Source organism: Passer montanus, unplaced genomic scaffold, assembly GCF_014805655.1.
Source record: "Passer montanus isolate IOZ18808 unplaced genomic scaffold, ASM1480565v1 scaffold93, whole genome shotgun sequence".
Taxonomy (NCBI): domain Eukaryota; kingdom Metazoa; phylum Chordata; class Aves; order Passeriformes; family Passeridae; genus Passer; species Passer montanus.
This window is the reverse complement of record NW_024374701.1, coordinates 1205499-1225236: the sequence shown is the minus strand read 5'-3', so window position 1 is coordinate 1225236 and position 19738 is coordinate 1205499. Positions and strand designations below refer to the sequence as shown.

The window sequence follows — 19738 nt, the reverse complement described above, 5'->3', positions numbered from 1 at the left end:
TTTTTTTGAGTGAATCAGAGCATTTTTCTGGATTTTGGGTTAGTTTTTTTTTGTTTGTTTGTTTGTTTGTTTGAGTGAATAAGAGCATTTTTCTGGATTTTGGGGCAATAAGACTTAGGATGCTGATTGATCCCATGGAAACTAAACCAATGTAACTGCACAAGTGGCTGACCTAGATGCTCTTTTGTCTGGGGAAAAAAAATCCCAAAACACCATGACAGCAAACAAAATATTATTGTGTTTTAAACCAGTGCTGTTTTTAAGGATTGGTCACTCTACAGCACAGAATTTCAGGTGGGAACAGGGGAGATTTCTTGCCAGATTCCTCCCCAGATTCCATTGATCAGTGGGGAGGGATAAAGATGCTGAACATTGCTTTACATGATTCTGTTCCTGTGAGGACTGGGGAGGAAAAACCAAATCTCAAAAAAGCCCCACCAACCAAGGCAGGATTTTGGGAATTTGGTCAAGAAGAATCTGCTGACCACTGCTGGAATGGGAAACTCAGCTGGTTTAAAGTTGGGGGAATAGCCAATATTGCTATATTTTTATTACTGTAAAAAAACCTGTATGCCTGTTTTTATTACAGGGTGTCTTAACAGCAGAAAACAGTGAAAGCCTTTACCTAAATTGTATTCATGTTTTGCCCAGGCTGGACAGGGTTTGGAGCACCCTGCTGTGGTGGAAGGTGCCCCAGCCCATGGCAGCGGGTAAAAGGAGATTTTTAAGTTCCCTCCTAACCCTTAACATTCTATGATTCAATAATTTTATCCCATCCCACTGCCACGGGCAAGGACGGCCGCCTTAGACTCGCTCCAACAGCTCCACATCATCTCCCTCAGGGGGAAAGCCTCCTCAGCACCCCGTGGCCGGCGTTTAAGGGGCGCAGCACTTCAGAACAAGCGACAAAAGCCATTAAAATAAAAGTTTTTCACCCCTCCGCCCTCCCCGGCCCCGCGCTCCCTCAGCGCTTTCCCGCCCTCCTCGCACCGCCCACGTGACCCGCGCCGCGCGCACGCGCACCCATCCCTCTCCCCCCGAACTACAGGTCCCAGGGTGCCCCGCGGCCGCGCGTGCGCGGCGGCGCCCGGCGCTCGGGCCATTTAAATGTGTGTGAGGGAGCCCCTGAAATGGCCGCGCAGGTCGCCGCGGTGCCGCGGGCCCCGGAGGAGCCGCCGCCGCCCTCAGCGGACCGGCCCGCCCGGCCCCGCGGGCCCCGCCGCGGGCGGCGGCAGCGCGGCGGGCTCGGCGGCCCTGCTCCGGCTGTGCTGCCCCGGGCACGGAGCGCGGGGCGGCCGCGCTGCTGCTGCTGCTGCTGCTGTCAGAATCGCCCTCATGGCAGGGTCAGCGTGCAGGTGCCGTGGGAGTGGAGGCTTCTTCACGTGTGAGGAGCTGCTGGCTTGTTGGGTTTTTGTTTTTCTTTATTTTTAATTGCTGGTTTTAATAAGGGGTCTCGTGATTCCGTGTGAGTATTTCCAATGCGGTTGTCAGGGGATGGTGCCAGATTGTTTTCAGGGGTGCCCAGCAACAGGGCAAGGCAGGATAGCCATAAACTAAAACACGAGACGCTCCTCCTCAACGTGAGGAAGAATTCCTTTCAGTGAAGGGAGGCAGAGCACTGGAACAGGTGCCCACGGAGTTCCTGGAGTCTCCCTGTCTGGAGATATTCCAAACCTGTCACCTGCTCCAGGTGACCCTGCCTTGGCAGGGGGGTTTTGCTGGATCATCTCCAGAGGTCCCTTCCAGCCTGAATTATTCTGTGTTTGCTTTTACTAAAAGGCCAAAATATCTCTGGATTTTGGCGTGTGCTGTGTGTGGTTTTGTTTATATTTTTTTTAACAGTGCAGAGTGATTGTTTTGGTTCTGCTCAGAGATTTGTTATAGTAAAAAGCTTCTTGGAGAGAGCAACATAGATAAAAAATAACTGCAAAAGCTACTGTAATTAAAAGTATAACGTGGTGAATTATGCTTGAGGAGTGTATGGGCAGGTTTTGTGCCAAAGAAACCAAAGATGCAGTTGCTTACAGAAGTGTCTGTAAAGTCTAGATAGGACTGTCTTAAAAACAGACAAAACTAGTACCAGGAGAGGCCTTTCTCCACTGGTTAATGCTTCCCCACCACTGTGCTTGAATAATGACTATAAAAACTTCTGAATGTAAACCTCCACAGTTTTATCAGTGTTTATCAAGCAAAAGTTTGGAGCAGTGTATAACTTTGTAGACTGGAGTGTCACTGTGTCAGTTCTAACCCAGAATTAAATTAGGCCTCTTAATGAAGGCTTAAACAGTGTGAAAATGAGCATCAAAATTCCAGATTTGTACAGGAAAGCTGTTTGCTCATGTGAAGCTCTTCCCTGCCTGCCCTTAGCTGTAGGGGTTGTGCCTTTTGGGATGGGGCTGTTTCTTTTCCTGACTATCCATTTTTATTTTGATTTATAATCTCATTAAATTACCCGTTACATTGACTGTGCCATGCTTATCTGTGGCCCCAGGTGACAGGGAACACCCCCACTGTTTTTGCTGTTTAATAATGGTTCTGGTTCTGTTGTGGGATGTCTGATCATCTCAGAGTAGCTGAGTTTTTGCACTGCTGTCACTCTGCCTCACTGCAGAGCCCATGGTTTAGTGACCTGTCCACAGCTTCTTTGTGTTTGAGGTGCTGGAGGCTTTCTGTTTATTTAAAGGAATAATTAAAGCTATATTTCCTTCAGGATTGCCAGGCATTATTCTAATGTCACTGTTTATCTTCACTGAATCCAGCAGTTACTCACTGTAGTAGTGGGACTCTGCTGTGTTCAATGGATCCAGCAGCAGCCAGGACAGCTTTTATCCTGCAAACACACAAGTGCTCCCTGGAACCTCCAAAATGCAAGGATTTCCCTATTATTAGGATATGGCTTCAAACAGGAAGATGCTCTGAATTGAAATGTGTGAGGTTTTAAAACTATACCTGCAATCAGAAATGTTTACACTAAGAAACCTTTAACAACCGAGTGTCCTTAGAAATGCGCGTAGGGAAGCGTTCCCAGCAGCACAGTGGTGGCCTGAAATCCTTGTTTACTGCAGCTTGGGGTCTCTGGTCCCAGCAGGACACATACCTGGCGTGTGAGTTGCACGTTCCCTCGGTGAGTGAAGCAGTGTCTGTGCTCAGAGCCCAGTGGCTGAGCAACCATGCCCTCCTCACATCGGAGTCCTGCAGCAAACCTCGTTCCAAGAACCGTTTCAGTTGGCTTCCCTGAGCAAGTGATACCGCCCTGCTTTTCCTGGTTTCTCTGAAATAGAAAGATCAGGGCCTTTGCAGTTTGCAAGGGCTGCAGCAGCACGGGGAAAACTTGTATTTCAGGTCCTAAGACTATTGTATGAAGCGAGGATTAAGCAATTGGCTCTTTCTTTGCTCCATGAGTAACTCTGTTCCTTACTCCAGGCTGTTGTGAAGGTCAGCCCTCTCCAGTAACGAGACCAAACCAGTAATGATCCAGTTAAACACTGGTTACACTGAAGAACCTGGAGCTGCCTGTGTTTAGCACTGCACCCTTTCTCATAAAACAGTGGAACATGGGTTTTTTTCTTTAACTTAAGTGCTCTAAGAGAATAAAGAGGGAATACCAGTGTGCAGCCAGAGAAAGGAAATTTCATTAGGACAAAGCCCTGTGCTGAGGGGAAATGCTAAAACTTGAGTTACTGTGTCTTCAGTCAGGTGTTGCCCTCAGCAGCAGGTTGTTCTCATCCCCACGGCTGTCCTGCTCACACAGCTCCTGGAGATTTATGGGCACTGTTGCATGGAATGGTTCTTTGATTCAGGCACGTTAAAATCTTGTCTTGGCAATTGAGTTTGTAACAGCTGGGCCATCAAGTTTTCTAATTACCTTTGTCCCTTGCTAAATGTTATTTGAAGTAGTTTTTATTCTTGAAAGAAGAACAACTTAAGCTATTCCATTTTGCCTGACAGAACTACTTCTTTACATTTTATCTCCCAGCCTTTTAGAGGTTGATTAACCTCAAAAAAAGAACCCAAATAACTGAAACAGGCTCTTAATTTCTTTCTCTCCATTAACTGAATCATTAACTATAAGTCTGAATCTGTTGATGTGATGATTTGGGTCCTTTAATTTTAAAAGACCAGCAATCTAAGCTTTACTGAAGTGTTTTTACTTGTAAATGTAAGTAAAGCTTGTAGCTCTTCAATGCTACTCTGTTTGTTTCTGTATTGTGTATCCAAAATCAGGGAAGTGTTCTGTAATGAAAGTCTTAAAGTTTAAATGTTACACATACTTGTTTATCCTCTTCCCCTGTACGGCACTGCCTTAAATGTCAGAAGTTATTAATGTACTTAATTATAGATGCTCTGAAATGCAGACTCCTTTTAAAGGTGTTCTAATAAATCTGTTAAAAATGGAAGTATTTCTGAAATATTAAGCTAGAATTTTGTAAGGTTTCCTTAATTCAAGGCTTTATTTGTATAATTATAGGTACCCTGACTTTTGACTTAATTATACTACCAAAAATGCAATGTTTTACAATTGGTCAGTCTCCCTGGGAATAGATCCCTTCAGCAAGTGAGAGGCCTGAATTCTTTTGGGGTGAATATGCTGCAACTGCAGAACTCTAATCTTCTCTTTATTGTCGCTGCCAGAAACTCCAGATGAAAATGGCAAAACCCAGCGAGCTGACAGTCTTATTATGAAGAAGATAAAGAAAAAAAAGAAAAAGAAACACCGGGAAGATGTGAGGGGAAAGCGCCTGAAGATGTACAACAAAGAGGTGCAGACAGTGTGTGCTGGGCTCACTCGCATTGACAAGGAGACTCTGTCTCAAGGACAGTGTGACAGCCTGGAAATGAGCAAGGAGTCCTTCAGGTACCTGAAGGATGAGCAGCTGTGCAGACTGAACTTGGGCATGCAGGAGTACCGGGTCCCCCAGGGAGTACAGACCCCCTTTGTGACGCACCAGGAGCACTCTGTGCGCAGCAGCTTCCTGAAGACTGGCACTAAATTCAGTAACTTCATTCACGAGGAGCACCAGTCCAATGGAGGTGCCCTGGTCCTGCACGCTTACATGGATGAACTCTCATTTTTGTCTCCAGTGGAGATGGAGAGATTTGCAGAAGAGTTTCTTGCGTTGTCATTCAGTGAAAATGATAAAAATGCAGCTTACTATGCTTTAGCCATAGTGCACGGAGCAGCTGCCTATTTACCAGACTTCCTGGATTACTTTGCTTTTAACTTTCCAAACACTCCAGTGAAAATGGAAATTTTGGGCAAGAAGGACATTGAAACAACAACAATTTCAAATTTTCACTCTCAGGTAAGAGCTATTCAAATGCACAAGTGTTGCACAAGACCTAGATTTGATTAATCTCAGTAACCCAGAGCAGATAGGATTTAAAATAGGCGAGTCATAAATGTATTTTCCAAGCAGGTGAAGAAAGGTGATGTTAGGACTATTCTGCTGTGCTGTGTATTCCTGCTTCTGCTGAAAGCTTTTCTGTGCTCCCTGGTAGCTGGTGAATCACACATCAGACACTGCTACCTGTGACCTGAGGGAAGATCTGCACTGAGCATCTTTTTCTTCTAAACTTGGAAAAACACTGAGATTGTTCCAAACAGCAGCCAAGTCTATGGCAAGAACTGCATAGACTGCAAATGCTGACACTGCTTTTCTGGTCAACAGAGCTGGGGTTTGGTTTTGGGGTCTTGGGGTTTTTTTGCAATGATGTTACTTTTCATGTTTCAGTGTATCTGTTTTACCAGGTTTTTAACATCTAAATTCCCTCAGTGCCTTATGCTGTTTAAACTTTCTAACTTGTCAGGGCTTAGAAGATCTTTTTAATTGCCTTTGAAAAGGAGTTTCATTTTGTTTACTCCCTTGGTTTCCATGGTAGGCTTTAACTAGTTTAAATTCTGAAACTGTATCTCCATGTAACTTAAATGGATGCAACAGTAAAAATGGAGCTAATTTTAAGATTCCTGTGTTAAAGTCTCTTGGATTTTAGTCTTGTGATCAAATTCAGAAGTATGTATGAGTACACCACAAGATCACAGCTTAGATAAAATTCTTTTTGATGGAATAAAGCTTCTTTCTGTTTAGTCTGAGAATGGATCCAAAGTGCTGATTACCTTTAAGGTCTTGAGACATCAATTACATTTACTAGTTCACCTGTTGGGGGGATAAATCTGAAACTCTGTAATGGAGTTCAGTTCAGTGTGATAGGAACACACCTTTAACAACAGACTTTGGAGTGTTAGTGCTTGTGGATGGGTTATTTGGATCTCTGCAGGCTTTACCAAACACTCTTGTAAGAAAGATTTGCATTGGAGAAACCATTACCGCTTTAGGGAAAGTTACTGCATGGTTGCTGTGGAGTCTTTGAATAGCATTAAATGAATAATTCTGCCACTTGGCTTTTTGTTTGGCAGTGATTTGCTGCTGCAGCACTTATTTTAACCAGCTTCTCTTTCTTGGTGTAAATAATTCCTTGTGTTGACAGAGCTGTGTCTGGGTGCAGAGCACCCCAAAACAATCTCTGAGCATATGAACCTCTGCTGTGGGCAGCAGCACTTCTGCACAGCACACACCTGTGTGCTGCAGGTGTCAAATGTGTGCACAGGTCAGGCTTTAAAGTCTTCTGTATTAGTGATTTGTCTGTGTTCTTTAGTGTCCTGATTGCATTCTGGCTTGATGACCCCTGAGATGGCTAAGCAGAGCCTCTGGAATGTTTAACAATTGCATTTTTTTCTTGGTGAATGTTCTGTGAACATGAATACTGGCACTATAAATACACGTGAGGAATGTATGGTAATAAATAAGAGGCTTTGCTGGGTTATAGTCTGCTGCTACTTCAATTAATTCTATTTTAAGTACTGTCTAAACTTGATTGAGTCATGACATAAGGTTCAGTTGGTCTAAACCACTTCTGTAAACCCAGCTCCTGCATGACCTGGTTAATCCTCTCTGGCTGAAGTGTGTTTGCTCAGGGAGAGTGCCCTGACAGACAGGGGAGCTGTCTCAGGCAGCTGGGGCAGGCTCTTCAGGGAGCACAGATGATGGAAAAGCTGAAGAAACATAGAAATTGGTGTGGGTCACTCGGGTTTAGCAGGCTGGCTTGTCTTGGAGTGGAGCAAGCTGCAGTGCCCTGCTCCAGGGCCTGGGGTGATCAACCTGGCTGTAGTGCTCCTGTTCCTTGGTGGTTCTGGTGAGGGTCAGGTTGGCCAAGCTTCACTTTTCACCCTTCTGAGGAGAATTGTACAGTACAGAAGCACTTCGTGGTTGTGCTTCAACAGGTGAAACATGTTGCACTGTTGTAGGCTGTAACACTGATTATTTTCAATTAAGTTGCCTCCATTCTGTGTTCTTTCTCTGTGTATGAGTTTGTTTGCTGCACTGACCTGTGCCAAGGGATTTGGGAGCTTTAGGGAGTCTTGAATCCTGAAGATTCAGCGTTCAGAAATCAAAATTTGTTCTGTAAATTGCAAGTTAATGTGACCTTTGGCTTGCACGACATTCAGCTGGTTTGTGTTTTTAGAGAAACTGAATTGTAATATTCAAAATAAGGACTTTAATCGGAAGGACTTGGTAAGTCTAGTGATAATTAACTGCCTTGCAAGGTGAATTCCTTTGTTCTCAGAGCAGTGAGTTTATAGCAAAGTACTCCAATGTGTATGTGTTACATAAATGTTTGGTTTCAGTATCTTAAAATAATTAAGCTTCAGTGTCCTGTGGATTTTTTGCTTGCATTGGCTCTCAAGCTTTGGAGCTGGAGCTCAGCTTTAGTGTGGAGCTGTTCACTTGGGCTGAGAGCTTTCAAGACTCAAATCACTGAGCAGTAATTTGTAAGCTTTCCCCACATAAGGGCACACTTTAATTTGGAAGCTCTTTGCTGTGCAGCTAGAATGAACTCTTATTTTCCTTATCACTTGTTTCAGTACAACTGCTTTCACTCAGTGAATGGGAATATATTTAGAGTTTAAAAAAAAAAATTCTGCTTTTTTTCCCAACTGATCAGCTTGCCTGATGAATTCTCTCTGATCCAAACAGTTACACTGTCACAGAGGGTGTGTGGGGGTTCTGGGAAGGGGCCAAGAAGGAGAATTGGGGAAGCAGGTTTTGCATAAGCTGCTCTTCCTTCTGGAAGCAGGTGAGAGAAGCAGCCAACAGGTGATAACTGTGAGTTTTCTTACTCCTGCTGTTCAGAAGGGTTGCTCTGTTCCTGACAGCTTTGGTTCATGAACCACATCCCATGATTGTCTGCCCTATGTGAACTTCTCTGATTCTGGAAGGGCAATTTCTTTTTTTTAGCAGTAGCTACCAAAGTATGAAATGGAGAAATTGTGCATGTGTACTGAATCCTTCATTTGGTTTGTCACTAAAGCCATAGAAACAATGCCCAGTGGTCCTGCACTGTGTCAGATTTTAGTCAAGCCTGTCACCCTCGCTGTGCTGGCATGTCACTGCCTTGTCCTTCAGCAGGAGCCAGCCTGGTGCTCTTGCTTTCTTCCTTGTAGCCAAGGTTTTGTGTGGTTGGTTTTATAGCTGACTTGGCATGCTGAAATATTGTTGCTGTCAACTGATTCATGCTTTTCTTGCAACTGGAGAGAAACTTCAGAGACTTAACCTCATTTGTCTCCAGCTGATGCCTCATCTGCGTGTCCTCTGCTCATCCTGTGCTGCTCACTTAACCCGTGGTGAGGCTGGGGTGCCTCAGGAACGTGCAAATAAACACCAGCTCTGAGCCTCTGACAGGAAACACTGCCTCAGTCTGCCTCTGCTCTCACCAGTGTGGGAAACTCTGATAGGCACATGGTGCAGCTCGAGAAAATGTCTCCATGAGCACTGGAGCTAATTTTAAATGTGCCCATAACTGAGTGGGGGGTACACACAGCAGTCATGGCTGGGTGGCATTTGAAAGGGCACAGGCTGCCTGAGCTGTCTTACTGGCCCCATTGTCCTTTTGCAGCAGTACAACAGTGGCAGTGCCTGCTGGAGATCCACTGCTGCTTTAAAGCAGCACAGGGAACAAATTGTAGCAAGGGAGGTGCTGTGGTAAAAAGTTCCTGACTTCTGGCAGCCGTGTGAACTGGAGTGACCCCAGCTAAATTCCTAAACAAGAGTTGAACTTTTGTTTAAAGTAAAAAACACTGAGAGAGGTTCTAATGGATATAGTGAAGTGACTTGAGCTATTTCATCATGTCAGCTCTCTTCCCTCAATGAGGGGTGCACACAGGTGACTGTGAGCAGAGCTCAGAGGGAATCTGGAGCAGCTGCTGATGAAAGGCCAGAGCAGCTTGCAGTGCAGCAAGCAGGGTGCTTACTCATGGGACACTACACCACGCAGCTGTAAGGGAGAGCAAGGTGCCTGTTCTTTGAGATGCTCATTGCATCATTGTGGAGACCACTGGCCTAACCAGTGTTTGCTGCTCGGGAGGAATTAGGAATGAGAGACGCTGTGAAGAGGTTTTTTATGGCATATTGAGCTAGCAGACTACATTCCCTGTGATTGAGGTGCTTGAGATGAATAATACAGCCTGCTGGGGATTGCCGTGGGTTGGTGCATGTTGTCAGTATAAACATGTCCTGGCTTTAATTCTCAAGGGTGTATATTCCTTTAATTGCTGTTAAAAACTAGCAAAGCATTGAAATCCAGTGTTTCCCTAAAGTATTTCTTCTGTTTCCTTTATAACTCCTGAATTCTTATCTATTTTTCCATTGTTCCAGTGCATTTAAAAAGAAAACAAAGTTAAAGCTTCTAATTTTTCATTTCCTTTGAAAACATTCCAAGGAAAAGCTGCATATGGAATTATAATTAATTTTAACTCATGACAAACACCTGTAACATACCAGTGACTCTCACCAGGTGGTTTCAGTAGCACAGAACTCATCTGGAAGGAGTCTGTCTGCACTTACATAAACAGTGCCAGGCAGTTAAACTTCACTGGATAAGGACCAGAGCACTTCAGTCCTTAGTTTTTCTGTATGTGCACAGAACAAAAATATTGCTGTGGTGTTCCAGTGCTCCTGCTCTGAACTGCATTCAGCAAATAGAGTGAGCTAAACTTGTATCATTAAGAAGTGAAATATGTATGGCTGCTGCTGGAGGATAAAATTGCAGCAGTAACTCTCTATTCTTCCTTTATTAGTCTCTCCTAATTTAACTTTAACAACTGCATGGAGTAGTTTAATGACATCTGGTTTGCTGGCTACACATGCAAAACTGAAATGCACTGTGTCAGATGTTAGTCAAGGCTGTCACCCTCGGTGTGCTGGCATGTCACTGCCTTGTCTTTCAGCAGGAGCCAGCCTGGTGCTCTTGCTTTCTTCCTTGTAGCCAAGGTTTTGTGTGGTTGGTTTTATAGCTGACTTGGCATGCTGAAATATTGTTGCTGTCAACTGATTCATGCTTTTCTTGCAACTGGAGAGAAACTTCAGAGACTTAACCTCATTTGTCTCCAGCTGATGCCTCATCTGCGTGTCCTCTGCTCATCCTGTGCTGCTCACTTAACCCGTGGTGAGGCTGGGGTGCCTCAGGAACGTGCAAATAAACACCAGCTCTGAGCCTCTGACAGGAAACACTGCCTCAGTCTGCCTCTGCTCTCACCAGTGTGGGAAACTCTGATAGGCACATGGTGCAGCTCGAGAAAATGTCTCCATGAGCACTGGAGCTAATTTTAAATGTGCCCATAACTGAGTGGGGGGTACACACAGCAGTCATGGCTGGGTGGCATTTGAAAGGGCACAGGCTGCCTGAGCTGTCTTACTGGCCCCATTGTCCTTTTGCAGCAGTACAACAGTGGCAGTGCCTGCTGGAGATCCACTGCTGCTTTAAAGCAGCACAGGGAACAAATTGTAGCAAGGGAGGTGCTGTGGTAAAAAGTTCCTGACTTCTGGCAGCCGTGTGAACTGGAGTGACCCCAGCTAAATTCCTAAACAAGAGTTGAACTTTAAACAAAAGTAAAAAACACAAAACACTGAGAGAGGTTCTAGTGGATATAGTGAAGTGACTTGAGCTATTTCATCATGTCAGCTCTCTTCCCTCAATGAGGGGTGCACACAGGTGACTGTGAGCAGAGCTCAGAGGGAATCTGGAGCAGCTGCTGATGAAAGGCCAGAGCAGCTTGCAGTGCAGCAAGCAGGGTGCTTACTCATGGGACACTACACCACGCAGCTGTAAGGGAGAGCAAGGTGCCTGTTCTTTGAGATGCTCATTGCATCATTGTGGAGGCCACTGGCCTAACCAGTGTTTGCTGCTCGGGAGGAATTAGGAATGAGAGACACTGTGAAGAAGTTTTTTATGGCATATTGAGCTAGCAGACTACATTCCCTGTGATTGAGGTGCTTGAGATGAATAATACAGCCTGCTGGGGATTGCCGTGGGTTGGTGCATGTTGTCAGTATAAACATGTCCTGGCTTTAATTCTCAAGGGTGTATATTCCTTTAATTGCTGTTAAAAACTAGCAAAGCATTGAAATCCAGTGTTTCCCTAAAGTATTTCTTCTGTTTCCTTTATAACTCCTGAATTCTTATCTATTTTTCCATTGTTCCAGTGCATTTAAAAAGAAAACAAAGTTAAAGCTTCTAATTTTTCATTTCCTTTGAAAACATTCCAAGGAAAAGCTGCATATGGAATTATAATTAATTTTAACTCATGACAAACACCTGTAACATACCAGTGACTCTCACCAGGTGGTTTCAGTAGCACAGAACTCATCTGGAAGGAGTCTGTCTGCACTTACATAAACAGTGCCAGGCAGTTAAACTTCACTGGATAAGGACCAGAGCACTTCAGTCCTTAGTTTTTCTGTATGTGCACAGAACAAAAATATTGCTGTGGTGTTCCAGTGCTCCTGCTCTGAACTGCATTCAGCAAATAGAGTGAGCTAAACTTGTATCATTAAGAAGTGAAATATGTATGGCTGCTGCTGGAGGATAAAATTGCAGCAGTAACTCTCTATTCTTCCTTTATTAGTCTCTCCTAATTTAACTTTAACAACTGCATGGAGTAGTTTAATGACATCTGGTTTGCTGGCTACACATGCAAAACTGAAACTAAACTTAAAGCTGCTACATCCATATACCTATAAGCGGAGTTCTAAAATGCATGACACTGGGTGAACACGACTGTTAAACTGCACGTTTGTAATTGTCTGTGCTGTCCCACCACTCAGCCATGGAGAGCAGCTGGAGTTTTTCACCCTGGAGCACTGAAGGGTGCTGGAGGGCTGGGGCTCAGCCTCAGCTGGCGGTGCAAAGCAGACTTTGCTCTGTAGAACTTGTGCTCTGCCAGGCCAGCTCGCTGTGCTGCCTGCACAGAACCTGCTCTGTGGCCACATGGCACATTCCAGCTGCTCTCCATAGTATGAGGCTGCAGAGCACTGGAGTCCTGCCAGTGCCTCTCCTCTGGGAACAGGAAATTAGCGAGAAAAGTTTCCAGATGAGCCAGCAAAGTGGGACAGTGTGTGTTCTAGAGGGTGTCCACGAGCTGTGAGATTAAAGTGTTTCTGACCCCAGCACTGACAGCAGGTTCTACTGCAAATGGCTGTCCTAAAATTCTTCTCCGTGAGCACTGGCTTTCCAGATAAACCCCTCATTTCATCTGGTTTTTGTCCAGTTTCCTGTGTATACTATCCCCAGAACCACTGCATGAAAGACCTTGAGGTTTTTCGCTGCAGGCCAGGGGAAGGACCTCGGGGACAGGGCTGAAATGAGGAATGTGCGTGTCCCAGGAGCATCCGCTTTGAAATGTAGAAGCAAAAGTCCAAATGCATAAACTAGTGGAGAGTTGAAGCTTGCTGGTGAAAGACTGAGTCACAATGAAACCTTGTGTGGTTGTTTTCTCAACTCAGCCTGGAAGTGTTGGATTGTTCCTGAATTAGTCAAATACTCACTTGCTGTTATTCAGACTGCAGGAGGATTTCCTGTCAGGAGTCCAGGCAGGAGTCCTTTTTCTCCTCTGTTCTAAACAGTCCCTGTGCATATCCCAGAGGCCCATCTGCTGAAACAGATGTGGACGAGTCCAAGATTGCCCCCAGCTGTGTTAGATCAGTCTCTGCCCTCCTGAGAGGGAGCTGAAGCTGTGGTGGTGTGGTGTCTCCTTGTGCAGGTCAATCGGACGTACTGCTGTGGCACCTACAGAGCAGGACCCATGCGCCAGATCAGCCTGGTGGGAGCCGTGGATGAAGAAGTGGGGGACTACTTCCCAGAATTCCTAGACATGTTGGAAGAATCTCCATTTCTTAGAGTAAGCACTAACTTGTGGTGTGTTCAGAGAATGTAGATATTTAAGCAATTGCTAGGGTTCTAAGTAATTAGAAACTGTAAGGTATTTTCTTTGTTGATGTGCTTATTTGGGCTGCTGAGGTTCATTCTTTCCTGTGTCCAGTTGAAAGGCATGAACTGAGGTGGCTAATTAAAAATAACCAAGTTTATTATATATACTTGCACTACATGCACTTCTACTTCCCTAAAAACTATGCTTGATAGAATTAGCTTGGAATATCTTTTACCTCTCAAACTTAGTTTCTATGCAATTCTTTTGCCAGCAGATTTGAACCAGTTTTACCAAAGGCATCATTTAATTTTTCTATCTCACCCAGTGTTTTGTGTTATGTGTGTTTTGTGGGTTGTTTTGTTCCTGTTTCTTTTAGATGACTCTGCCCTGGGGGACTCTTTCCAGTCTCCGGCTGCAGTGCAGGTCCCAGAGTGACGATGGGCCCATCATGTGGGTGAGGCCGGGAGAGCAGATGATCCCCACAGCTGATATGCCAAAATCACCCTTCAAACGGCGCCGGTAAGGTTTGGCCTTCCTTTTGTACTCAGATAAGACATTGCAGTTAAGGCTGTGTCAGATTGGAGAACAAAAGCAAAGTACTTGATATGTAACTGGCTCTTCAAAGGACTAACTCAGAGTTAAGTTTCACTTTCACTTTGTTTCAAATTGGCTCAGCTGATAAAGCAAGTGTTACCCGTGATGGTTATTTTATTACACTACTTTTGACAGTATCTTTCAGTACTTCTCACATATCCTAGATCCGTGCTTTAAGATTAAAACATCTTTTTATTATCCTGCAGGAGGCTTAATTAATCTTATTTTGTGGCAAGAACCAATTTGGTGGTGAGGGCAAATGCTGTAAACCAGCAGAGATCCTTCTACTGCTCCTGCTGCCTTCTAATGTCAGTGCTAAAGCACTTATAACTCTGCCTGCCCAGGAATTACTGTGTATTCTTGCTTTCTGTCTCTGAAAGAGTGCTCTAAAACAAATTTCAGGAGATTTGGAAGCATATTTTAATTGTCACTTCAAGAAGAATTTTTGGATGTAGTCCCAAATAACTGAAGTTTCTGTAAGATAGCTCTATTTTACATACTGGTATGTTCTTGGAGGAAGTCTTCCAGCGCAAGTGACACAAAAATTTTGTGATTTGATTTGTTTTGTAAAGTTTGATCCTATAACCTGAATTGCACTTTGCTGGTTTTGTTTCAGTTTTCACCAAACCAACACCTAGAAAAAATCCAAGGGAAGCGCTTTGTTCCCTTAAATCCTGCAGCACCCAAAATTCTAAGACTATTTCAATACAAACATTAATTTTTCAGCAGCAGGGACATTTTTACCGTGTGTTTTGTGCCGTGGCAGGTCCATGAACGAGATCAAGAACCTGCAGTACCTACCTCGGACCAGCGAGCCCCGCGAGGTGCTGTTCGAGGACAGGACCCGCGCTCACGCTGACCATGTGGGGCAGGGCTTCGACTGGCAGAGCACGGCAGCCGTGGGGGTGCTCAAGGCTGTGCAGTTTGGGGAGTGGTGAGTGCTGCTGGGATGAGCTATTTGCTCTAAAACATAAAAAATATTATCCTTGCAAAATGAACCTAATGGGGTTTAAATGCGATGATGAGACAGTGGCTGGAATCATCTGCCCAGGGAGGTGTGGAGTCACTTTATTTTTGAAAATAAAGCACTCAGTGCCATGGTTTAGTTGATGAGGAGGTCTTAGGTCATAGGTTGGACTAGATGATCTTAAATGTCTCTTCCAACCTAGTTAATTCTGTGATTCAAAAGCTGCACAGAGCTGAAAACCTCAGGCTGTGTACCTCCTGTTTTCCATCTTGAGGCAGCAAAAAATTTGTAACAGCAACTTGCAGGATATTTTAGTGACATACAAAAGCCTTAAACTTGGACCATCATCCTTGATTATTCTTTTCCTGAGCAGGTATATTAATTCTAGCTTTTGTAACTGTCATCTAAGAGCTCAGTGTAATTAATGTCACAGCTGCAGTGCTTTCTCAGGTCCTGTACCCAGGATATTGCTGTTGACCTTGCAGAGAAACTGGACTTGCATCATTGGAATAGCTAGAAATTACATTAGAAATTTGATAGCATCATTAGAATAAAAGATGCCAATATTTCCTATACTGTTGAATAAAATTCCTCACTGCTTCAACTTTAGTGTTACTTGGTAATTTTTCATTTTTCCCTTAATGCAGAATTATTCTGTCCCATTATAGAATGGAAGAATTGAGGCAAACTGTGGTTCCTAGAACACAGAGAACTTTGATAGTGGCAGTTTGAACCTGGGTCTCAGGCTTTTCAGTGTACTGTCCATGCAAACATCCCTTCTTTGGTGAATGCAGCAATAATTGAGAAAGAAAAAAGGGAAATATATGAATTATACCTTTTTTTTCAAACTAATACACTATTGAAGAGTGTTGAGACTTTGTGCACAGTGTAACAATCAATCAATGGTTCAATGGAGATTTCTGCTGGGGAGAGCTGGAATGCTCTGTAACTCAAATACTTCAAAAATTCCTGGAATTCTCTTTTTTTTCTAGGAGTGACCAGCCTCGTATAACCAAAGATGTGGTTTGTTTTCATGCTGAAGACTTCACTGATGTTGTGCAGAGACTTCAGCTGGACCTGCATGAACCTCCAGTGTCACAGGTATCAAATCTGCCCTGCTGGCAGCTCCTTCCTGGTGTTTGGGGAGGAGTTTCTGACAGATCCCAGCCTCTCCCTAAAGTCAGCCCTTTTGTATCCCCTCAGTTCTCAGCTCTCTTGGGTAAATTTCCTTGTGTTTCAGGATAAAATAGTTCAGTTGGAAGGGACTTTTTTTTTTCTTTCCCCCAAGCTGGGGTTCATGCTGTGAGTCCCAGGGTGTGTTATAAAACAATCTGCTGATTAAGCCCTGTGTGCCTGCTCCTGCTTTTTCTGATGTCTGATGTTGCCTTAGGCTGTGGAAGCATCTAAACTCAGTCCTGTCAGCCCAAGAAATGCAGCCCATTGTTATTTTTAACTATAACTATAGAAACCTCTTCATTCTCCTCTCAAGATGTGCACATCAGAAATTGCATTTTTAAAGTCCAGTTCTCATTTGAATTAGGAGTTTTACCCACGAAACTGAGACATTCAGATTTAGACATGAATCCACTTGACAGCAGGAAGATGCAGAGCTTTTGAAGAGCTGACACTAACTTTGCCATCTCTCCTTCTCCCAGTGTGTTCAATGGGTGGACGAAGCCAAACTAAACCAAATGAGACGGGAAGGCATTCGCTATGCTAGGATTCAGTTGTGTGACAATGACATCTACTTCATCCCTAGAAATGTCATTCACCAGTTCAAAACAGTGTCAGCAGTCTGCAGCTTGGCCTGGCACATCAGACTCAAACAGTACCACCCCGTGGGGGAGACTTCTCCAAAAGCAGAAAGCAATTCAAGCCTCAACAGTGATGTTCCTGGAAACACAGAGGCAGAAGGTGAACCCCAAGGTGTGAGTGTAAAAATAGAGTCTGAAGAACCAGGTCTAGAAATTCAGCTTACCCCAGGGGTGCTCTCCTCCTCTGTTTCTTCAATATCAGGACTTGTGCAACCAGATCAGGTGGCCCAGCCCCTTCCAGGTTTTAAAATAGAGTCTGATCAGCAACACAATCCACAGGATCATGCAGGCTCTTCTGTGTGATATGTATATATTCAAACATTTTTTAAACAACTTTTTAAAATTTTGATGTGAAGTTATAGTTTTATAACTGGCTTATGTTTTATTGGAGAAATCTTGCCTATAATTCTATAAAGAAAGGTGACATTCCAAAATGTCAAGCATATCTTTTTTACACAGATTATGCAAAATTCAAGTTGTATTTTAACCCCTTAGTACAACCTGTAACAGTGGTCTACCACTTCTTTCTGTTCAAGTAAAGAGATGTTGAATATCTTCTCAAAGTCAGATTGGAATTCCTCCAGGAATATGAAATGATTGAACTCCATTGGTCAGTGTTATTTCCCTACTTTTACTTTATCTCTAATCTTCACCAGAAAGTGATGCTTTTGTAGAAGACTTGCAAAGTGATTTCCCCATCTCATTTTAATTGCTTAAAAAAGTAAAAAAAAAAGTAAAAAAAAAAAGTGGAAAAAAAAAGGAAAGATAAAAAATAGAGAAAGCACAGCACTTTTGATGATTTGTGGAATTTTTTGGTATGTCTGTTCTTGACATGTTGGTTTATATACAAGCTATAGAAATTGATGTTCCTTACAGTTCCTACAAGGGTGACCTGTAAAAAGAACTGAAGCAAGTGTCTGATTCCTGTTGAAATGCAATGACTTACTGACCTAACACTTCTCATAGCACTGCTTCTGTTGTTTGGTGTGGGGGTTTTTGCTTCCAAAATACATCTTCCCTGAATGTGATAAATGCTAGTGTCAAAATTAGAGAACCTCTTGGTAGTCTTGTGGAGGAAACTGCTATCTTTGAGCACTTTAAGGCTTTAAAATACTTAACCACCCTGGCAGCTTGTTTTGATGGGGTCGTAACGTGTCCAATGGATCCACACTTTCCCTTGTACTGATGCACTTAACATAATAAGCATTGAGCTGATACCTGACTTCCTAGGATAAGGCCAGCCTTACTGTGTAAGTTCTGTATTAGTATTTCACAATAAAGAGTATTTTGGCGTTGGACTGCTTTTTCCATGTGTAGCTCCTGGGTGCCCAGTTACTGTGGAAAAATCAGCAGCACGTGCTCAATGTGTAGAGTGTCAGCTATCAACAGTTTTTAAACAATCTTTCAATATTTCTGGATGTTAACGTGTAAGCTGTATTTGACTTTCACTCACCCCATTTATTACTGCCCTTTCCAGTCATCAAAAGGAGAAGTCCCTGTTCCCTCTCCCTCCCCCCTCCCCACATTTAGAGTACAAGTTGGGGTTTGGTGCAACTTAAGCTGTCTCCAGATAACTTCATTTGTTCTAATCCTCACTGGGGTAGGAAAGATTTGAAACACTATGTTAGACTAGACAAAAGCAAAGATGCTGTGTTAGTTCTGGATGCATCTTTTTAATATCAATTATTACTCTTCTCTTTATAAGGGTCTCTAAAATATGTTACTCTATTATAAATCTTACTTTGTGCAATATTGTTTGTGTAGGCTTTTATATACATATTAGCACCTCAGTGTAGAGGTCACTATTTTAAACTGATAGAGAAATAATCCTCAGAAGATACTGCAGTGATTAGTTAGAACCTGTATTACTCCTTATGTGTATGTATGTATTGTCTTCGGTACAAAAATGAGGACTAGGAAATATTTCAATTTAAAACTAATTTACAGATTGAAGTGGTAGTGACTCGTTTAGTAATCTGTGTAAATAAGGTGTTAGAATGGAAAGCTTTTATGATGAGAAGTAATGTGATTCATGCAGGGGTGTAATTTAATCTTAGCAGAAATTCTAGATGACTCAGCGCGGCTCGGGGACGAGCCGTCAGTTCTCTGGTGGGTTTTTTCCACTTTTTATGTTGAGAGGAATTTCATAGCTTTAAGGGTTGTGCAAAGTAAAATTCCTCACAGGCAATAGTGGTTTCAGTTCATCCTTCACATTCAAAGATTCCCCAGGGGTGTTCTTTCCTTTTGACCACGTCTGCGAGTCTTCCACGTGCCCGTTCCGCCTCTCCCGTGCTGCTCCCTGCCTGTCCCTGTCCCCAGGGTGGCCTTCCCTGCCTCCAGCACTGATCACTCAGGAACTGCCACCCTGCAGGGCCCCAGAGCCTGCAGAGGCAGAGCAAACACTGAGAGCCCCCTGCACCTGGCTGTTTGTTGGGAAAATTGGAGTGGAATGGAGAGAATTCGTTTGGAAGTCCTCTCTAAATTCTAATTTACAACTTTTCAAGTGGATGAAGGAGGACTAGGGTGGTTTGTGCTGCTTTCCAAGCTGTAGCTTTAGTGAAATCTGTGACAGCAGCCTGAAATAGCTGGAAAGTGCTCTGACTTCTCTTGCATGGAGGGACATGACCAGCAGCATCATGCTCTCTGTGCCCTGCTCAGTTTCTAGCTTAAATCCCAATGTCAGATTTAAATGCACATAAATAAAGGTATCTTTGAATGGCCTGAATGTTGCTGATGCTATGCTATTTTGGAAGACTGAGGGAGAGAGGAACAAGCTGTTTGGGAATCTCTGGCTAAATCCATGCTCAGCTTTGCTGTGCTTTAACCAAACTGGCAGACTTTCAAATCCCACCTCGGCTCTGGATGTCAGGTGTGAGAGGGATTGCTTGGGAAGCTGCTCACTCTCCAGCCATTGCTTCAGTTGCCCAGAACAAAGCCTTGATGGGACAAAGGCAGATGTTTTCCAGCCCAAGACCTGTAGAACACTGATTTTTTTTATGAGCTAGAGCAGTTTAGAGAGGAAGTGATGAGTTCAGGCCATTTAGTGTTTGAGCAGAACAAACCCAGTAAATACCTGTGAATATCTCATGTTAAATAGCTGCT

General features: G+C 43.7%; 1 protein-coding gene across 1 annotated transcript; it reads left to right on the top strand.

Moving 5' to 3' along the window:
• The first annotated feature begins 1240 nt into the window (after positions 1-1240).
• On the top strand, positions 1241-17934 carry RSBN1 (round spermatid basic protein 1). The gene is made up of 7 exons (XM_039695796.1): positions 1241-1355; positions 4633-5303; positions 13094-13231; positions 13638-13780; positions 14622-14789; positions 15815-15923; positions 16478-17934. The coding sequence occupies exons 2-7, from the start codon at positions 4680-4682 to the stop codon at positions 16937-16939; spliced, it is 1644 nt and encodes a 547-aa protein (XP_039551730.1). The 5' UTR covers positions 1241-1355; positions 4633-4679; the 3' UTR covers positions 16940-17934.
• The last annotated feature ends 1804 nt before the right edge of the window (positions 17935-19738 follow it).

What these genes read in the sequence shown, in the direction of transcription:
- RSBN1 (XM_039695796.1), top strand. Translation starts at nt 4,680, where the DNA reads ATGAAGAAGATAAAGAAAAAAAAGAAAAAGAAACACCGGGAAGATGTG. An exon ending in AAGAATCTCCATTTCTTAGA is followed by an intron (nt 13,232 to 13,637) that starts GTAAGCACTAAC and finishes TGTTTCTTTTAG; the next exon opens with ATGACTCTGCCCTGGGGGAC. An exon ending in ATGAACCTCCAGTGTCACAG is followed by an intron (nt 15,924 to 16,477) that starts GTATCAAATCTG and finishes TCCTTCTCCCAG; the next exon opens with TGTGTTCAATGGGTGGACGA.